Raw genomic sequence first — 7,359 nt, 5'->3', positions numbered from 1 at the left:
AGATTGTTAGGAACATAGACGTTGAGGTCCTAGAAGAATGGTACATTGGAATGGCACTCTCCGCTCACAAACTGTGTGCCCTGTATAAGGATACATTGCTTCAAGAAGAATGTCACACTGAGATTTGGTATTCCAGAAAGAAAGGTTTCCAGGAACTTTAAGGCCTCTTTCACACGGCCGTTGCGGAAATATGTGCGGGTGCGTTGCGGGAACACACGCGATTTTTCCGCGCGAGTGCAAAACATTGTAATGCGTTTTGCACGCATTACATGAAATTCGGGCTTGGGATTGATGTTCTGAAGATTGTATTATTTTCCCTTATAACATGGTTATAAGGGAAAATAATAGCATTCTGAATACAGAATGCATAGTAAAATAGCGCTGGAGGGGTTAAAAAAATAATAATAATAATTTAACTCACCTTAATCCACTTGATCGCGTAGTCCGGCATCTCTTCTGTCTGTCTTCTGTGCTGTGTGCAGCAACAGGACCTGTGGTGACGTCACTCCGGTCATCACATGATCCATCACCATGGTAAAAGATCATGTGATGGATCATGTGATAACTGTGACGTCACCAAAGGTCCTATTGCTGCACACAGCAAATAAGAAGACAGAAGAGATGCCGGGCTGCGCTACCAAGTGGATTAAGGTGAGTTAAATTATTTATTATTTTTTTTAACCCCTCCAGCGCTATTTTACTATGCATTCTGTATTGAGAATGCTATTATTTTCCCTTATAACCATGTTATAAGAGAAAATAATAATGATCGGGTCGCCATCCCGATCGTCTCCTAGCAACCGTGCGTGAAAATCGCACTGCATCCGCACTTGCTTGCGGATGCTTGCGATTTTCACGCAACCCCATTCATTTCTATGGGGCCTGCGTTCCGTGAAAAACGAACAAAATAGAGCATGCTGCGATTTTCACGCAACGCATAAGTGATGCGTGAAAATCACCGCTCATGTGAACAGCCCCATAGAAATTAATGGGTCGGGATTCAGTGCGGGTGCAATGCGTTCAACTCATCGCACCCGCGCGGAATACTCACCCGTGTGAAAGGGGCCTAAGGTCTAGAACAATGTTATAGTGAAAATATGCTAACCATTAATCCATTCATATTAAGAGATCTGGAACAATTACACACTGACAATGAAAACCTGAAACAATAACACAATGACCTTGGAGAGATGGAACAATGACATGCTTACAATAAGAGACCTAGAACCCTAGAAAGCATTATCAGTTCTACACTGACACCGAGAGACCTGGAACAGTGAGATCTGGAATGATTACACACTGACATGGGGAGATACAGAACAATTTAAAAATAAGTGTTTATCCTGCACTCCTCTCCATAAAAATAGTGTATCCTTTATTTAGAACACAGTTTAAAAAATTCCACAACCACAAGTAAAAAAAAAACTGTGTGTTTCAGATTACAAAATATGTGTTCTTACTCCTAAGCAAGAATGCATAACTGTAGTAATCTGAACTGTGTGTTCTTTTTATTCATCACTCATGTGGTTGTGAATTTTTTTTAAACTTTGTTCTAAATAAAGGATTAATTATTTGTATGGAGAAGAGTGCTGGATAAACATTTATTTTCAAGACTCTAAGGGCTCTTTCACATCTGCGTTCTTTTCTTCCGGCATAGAGTTCCGTCGTCGGGGCTCTATGCTGGAAGAATCCTGATCAGGATTATCCCCATACATTCTGAATCCGGATCCGGCCTTAAGCTAAACGTCGTTTCGGCGCATTGCCGGATCCGACGTTTAGCTTTTTTAGAGTGGTTACCATGGCTGCCGGGACGCTAAAGTCCTGGCAGCCATGGTAAAGTGTAGCGGGGAGCAGCATACTTACCGTCCGTGCGGCTCCCGGGGCGCTCCAGAGTGACGTCAGGGCGCCCCAAGCGCATGGATCACGTGATCGCATGGCACGTCATCCATGCGCATGGGGCGCTCTGACGTCACTCTGGAGCGCCCCGGGAGCCGCGCGGACTGTAAGTATACCACTCCCCCGCTCCCCGCTCCTACTATGGCAACCAGGACTTTAATAGCGTCCTGGGTGCCATAGTAACACTGAACGCATTTTGAAGACGGATCCATCTTCAAATGCATTTAGTACACTTGCGTTTTTCCGGATCCGGCGTGTAATTCCGGCAAGTGGAGTACACGCCGGATCCGGACAACGCAAGTGTGAAAGAGGCCTAACCCGGAAAAGCAGTGCACAGTTCCACAGAAACAAGGAAATTGTCTAACTGCTTTTGTGGCTTTGGTGAGCTGAAATCATTCTTTTGTTTGTTTTTACATATAGACACAGGAAGATGACACCCTGACATTGGGAGACCAGGAACAATGAGTTATTTACAATGGGAGGCCTAGAACAATGACACGCTGACAACAGAAGAGACCTGGAACAATGACACACTGACAATGGGAGACCTAGAACAATGACACACTGATACCAGAAGACCTGGAACAATGATATACTGACAATGGGAGACCTGGAACAATGACACACTGACAACAGACGACATGGGCCAATGACACTGACAACAGAAGACCTGGAACAATGACAAACTGACAATGGAAGACCTGGAACAATAACAAACTGACATTGGGACACCTGGAACAATGAGGCACTGACAATGGGAGCCCTAGAACAATGACACACTGACAACAGAAGACCTGGAACAATAACACAGTGACACTGGGACACCAGGAACAATGACACACTAAAAACAGAAGACTTGGAACAATGACACAGTGACAACAGAAGACCTGGTACAATGACACACTGTCAACAGAAGACCTAGAATAATGACACACTGACAACAGAAGACCTGGATGTCACGGTTCCTCCCTTGACAGAGGTGAGAAGATCAGATAGACTTGCTGCACGTGAGGCTATCTGACAGGTCTCACTGTTTTCCTCTTTGTATGTTGTTGTTTGGCAGGATCTCACCTCTCCTCAGGTTCTGCTTGTTATCAGTGATGAGGCTCTATTTAGGTCCGCCTCACATTGCTGACATTGTGGTTGATATTTCCTCTTGGAGTTGCTAGAGCTTGTTTGTCTTGGATCTCCTGCTTCACCATTCATCTCAAAGCTAAGTATAAGTTGCCTGTTCTGTTTGTTGTTCTCTGGTGTGTTTTATTTCTAGACATCAGGGAGACGCGAGTTTCTTCATCTGGGAAGGAACCAGCTGTCTCGTCTCCTGCTACCTATCCTAGGGCTTGTCAGTTTTAGCAGGGCATAGGTATCTGGCGTATAAGCATTTTCACCATCAGGATCTGCTCATACTGGCAGGAGTTAGGGAAAGGCATAGGGGTTACTAGGAGGTCACCATCCCTCTTCCTTAGCTTTTGAGGCCTAGACTGTTGTCTGTTTCTTTTGTGTGTATCTGGTGTTTTCCCCTTCCCCATTACCTGTGACACTGTAACAATGACACACTGACAACAGAAGACCCTGAACAATGACACACTGACAACAGAAGACCTGGAACAATGACACACTAAATGAGACACTGAAAAATGAAACACCAAGAACAATGAGGCACTGACAATGGGAGACATGGGACAATGACACATTGACAGTAAGATCCTGAACAGTGTTTTCCTTTGTGTTAAGAAGGACCAGAACCAGATAGACCAGTGGAGACTTGGGAACCTTTGAATCGGGAGCAGCAGGAGATAGACAGAGTACTACTTCTTTTATTTATGTAATTCTAGCCTCGTTTTTTTAATAATAGCTGCCCAGACCACTCCTTTATTTATTATACATAAATCAGTTCTAAATTTAATCCATTACCTTTTTGTTGTCTTTGGCAATAAATGTTATAACTGCTAAAAAATGTAAAAAAAACAAAAACTGTATAAAACACCTGATAAATTATGTTGTTTTTTTAGTATTTTTTTGTAACATCTCATGTTACTGCTGCTATGTTGTTTCTTTTCATTTTATAGTCACACAGCAAAGTCACAGACTTTTTTCTCTTTGAACATAGAGGAGATCTTCACCACTTTTTGTTCCATTTTTGTTTACCCTCCTCACCTAAGACTTCTCAGAGGATCTTCAGCTCCACACATGACCCCCGGTTTGTTCCGTTATGGAATAATTCATCCTGAAGTTATAATATATGAGGTTCAAAACTGAGTTGGGGTCAGCGGAGACAGTGTGGCGTGACAAAGTAATCCGGTGGGTTTGTAATGTTGTATGTAGATCACACGTGCGTGACATGTCTTATTTTTTTCAGATGGTCATCAGTCCATTCCTGAGGAGGAACCTGCAGGCAAAGTAACAATAGAAAAATAAAAAATTGCATTTTCCATCCAACGAAGTCACAAAGCATACCTTCCCTTTGAGTGTGCACAGTCTTTCGCTGGTTAGATTAGCACTTGGTGCTCCAAAGCTGCTCTACCTACTCTTACTAGCTGGAGCCAGCCATATTATAGACCATGGGGGGCTGTTTTTGGTCATTTGGTCACTCAACTTGCATTTAAAGGGGCTTAATATGGCAACCAAATTTTTGTCAACCCCTTTAGGTATACATGGGCTCTTGTCAGTTTATACTTCCCCTTCAAACCATGTCCACTCTGCCAAAAACTAAGGTAGGACCCTCCACATGACAGCCCACACACACTCCTCCCACTAGGATTTCCATTCAGTTTAATAGAAGTCACATTCTGTAGTCTAGCACTGCGGCTTACAGCTATTCTGCTCCTTGGATGCAAGGCAGAACATTTGTTCACTATTCATGTAATTAGCAGCGAGGATTTCAGTAGGATTTGGAAGCTGCCTCTGTTTATTTTGGAGCTGAGGATGGAAGGAGTTCTCCCAGAACGCGCTGAATTATTTTTATATCTTTTTGGCATAAACTGCCAATTGTTCTGTTCTTGAAGCTCTTCCTAAAATGACTGCAGTCAGGCAGATGAGAATAGAAGCCGGAAAGGAACAAAGGAAACCGAGGAAGTCAATAGATGTCACATAAGGAAGTACTGTAATTACAGAACAAATTGTTTTGTGATTACTGGAGAGGGATCAATCATAGATCTATCTATCTCATATCTATTTATCTATCTATCTCATATCTATCTATTAGAGATGAGCGAATTTCAGAAGAATTTGATTCGGCCGGTTCGCCAAATTTTCTGAAAAGATTTGATTCAATCAGAATTTATTAGCGGCGAATTGCGATACAAAACAGCTATTTCCTGGCTGCAGAGAGCCTGTATAGTGGTGTAGAACACTGTGCCTTGCAGTAACACGCATAGGGAGTCTGCTGTGGTAGTGAAACAATACTGTGAGTCAGTATGACATGTAGATGACAGGCGTCGCTCTTAGAATCACTGAACACTTCACTTATTTGGGCAGTCACGGGGCCAAAACTGACCAAATAACTCAAGTGTGAACTCAGCCTTACAGGTCGATGTTAGCACCAGGTATAAAGAACCGTGCAGAGGCCCAAGATCCTACTGTAGCAAGAAAGAGCGCACTCCTTTTACACCGTAGTCAGCTGATTTCACACAGATGTCTACAGAACCTGTTCTATTACAACGCTTATACAAATAGAGCCCCTGACAGAGTGGAAAGGATGTCAGCAGTAAGTTTGTGTTGACGTCACAGATTATTTTGCCCTTCCTCTGATCTGTCAGAACAATAAGCCATAAAAGACGGATCCCCTGTCTGTTGAGCATTCGCCTTAACTCGGTCAGCATTTGGTCAGTAATCCATCAGTATTGCTAAAGCCGAAAAAAAACAAAAAAACAGGAGTGGATCTAAAACAGAGATGACACGTGAATAGAATATTTGCATGTCTTCTGTGTTTTGTACCCACTCCTGGTTTTTGCTACCAAATCATAAGCCAACTTTGATGGGACCATACAGTTCTTACAGCAGCTACATAGACAGGATCCGTTGTGCGTCTCATTTTTCCTTCCTTCTGATAGATCAGAAGAAGGGTCAAATAAATGATGATGTCAACCAGGCCAAAAAGGCAAAATAGTGGTCCAGTCATAGCGTGGGGAGGGTGGGAACAGCATGAGAAGTCCACAGAGTGCCCCAATTACATATTGGTGAGGCAGAAGCAGCATGAGGAGACCACAGAGTGACCCAGTGACATAGTGGTGAGGTGGTAGCAGCATGAGGAGACCACAGAGTGGCCCAGTGACATAGTGTTGAGGTATCAGCAGCATGAGGAGACCACAGAGTAGCCCAGTGACATAGTGGTGAGGTGGCAATAGCATGAGGAGACCACAGAGTAGCCCAGTGACACAGTGTTGAGGTAACAGCAGCATGAGGAGACCACAGAGTAGTGATGTTGCAGCAGCATGAGGAGACCACAGAGTGGTGATGTGGCAGCAGCATGAGAAGACCACAGAATGGTGAAGTGGCAGCAGCATGAGGAGGCCACAGAGTTGTGATTTGGCCGCAGCATGAGGAGACTACAGAGTGGTGAAGTGGCAGCAGCATGAGGAGACCACAGATCGGCACTATTACAGAGTGTGGAGGTGACAGCAGCAATATGAGGAGGCAACAGACTGGCAAGGTGACATAGTGTGGAGGTGGCAGCAGCATGAGAAGTCCACAAAGTGGCACAATGACAGAGTGTGGAGGTGGCAGCAGCATGAGGAGACCACAGAGTGGCCTAGAGACAGAGTTGTGAGTTGGCAGCAGCATGAGGAGACCACAGAGTGGCAAGGTGACATAGTGTGGAGGTGGCATCAGCAGCATGAGGCGGCCACAGAGTGGCACAATGACAGAGTGTGGAGGTGGCAGCCGCAGCATAAGAAAACTACAGAATGGCCCAGAGACAGAGTTGTGAGTTGGCAGCAGCATGAGGAGGCCACAGAGTGGCAAGGTGACATAGTGTGGAGGTGGCAGCAGCAGCAGCATGAGGAGGCCACAGAGTGACACAATGACATGGTGTGGAGGTGACAACAGCAGCATGAGGAGACCTGAGTGGTGAGGTGTCAGTAGCATCAGGAGACCACAAAGTGACCAGGTGACAGAGTGGGGAGGTGGGTGGCAATAACAGTACCCGCTGACAATGATGGGTGTAAGAAGGAGCACTTGGCATCAGATGGGTGGCATCAGATGGGTGGCAGCATCAGAATAGTAGCTTAGACAGGTAGCCAGAAGAAACCGGTCTCTTTTGTCAAGGTTTGGGTGAGAAAGCATGGATAATCTAATCTGATGCATGGAATTGGTGGGTGGAAATCCTGGCTGATCCACGCCTGATTCATCTTGACATAGGTCAGTCTCTCCACATTTTGGGTGGACAGGCGAGTTCTCCTTGAGGTAACTATGGCCCCCGCCACACTAAACACCCGCTTTGTTACCACACTACTGGCCGGGCAG

The 7,359-nt window shown here is 44.8% G+C and overlaps 1 protein-coding gene across 2 annotated transcripts in view; it reads right to left on the bottom strand.

Annotated features, from left to right (window-relative positions):
* Positions 1–3,550: 3,550 nt before the first annotated feature.
* Positions 3,551–7,359, bottom strand: part of IGSF5 (immunoglobulin superfamily member 5) — a 65,117-nt gene continuing 61,308 nt past the window's right edge. The window contains exon 10 of one of the 2 annotated variants that reach the window (XM_044287477.1): positions 3,551–4,285. In XM_044287477.1, the coding sequence (XP_044143412.1) occupies positions 4,223–4,285 (63 nt within the window). In that variant the 3' untranslated portion in view covers positions 3,551–4,222. The remainder of the gene's footprint in view (positions 4,286–7,359) is intronic. The other variant, XM_044287476.1, reaches the window with a different exon arrangement.

Source organism: Bufo gargarizans, chromosome 3 (assembly GCF_014858855.1).
Source record: "Bufo gargarizans isolate SCDJY-AF-19 chromosome 3, ASM1485885v1, whole genome shotgun sequence".
Taxonomy (NCBI): domain Eukaryota; kingdom Metazoa; phylum Chordata; class Amphibia; order Anura; family Bufonidae; genus Bufo; species Bufo gargarizans.
Note: the sequence above shows the minus strand (reverse complement) of the source record. Positions and strands in the feature narration are given on the sequence as shown.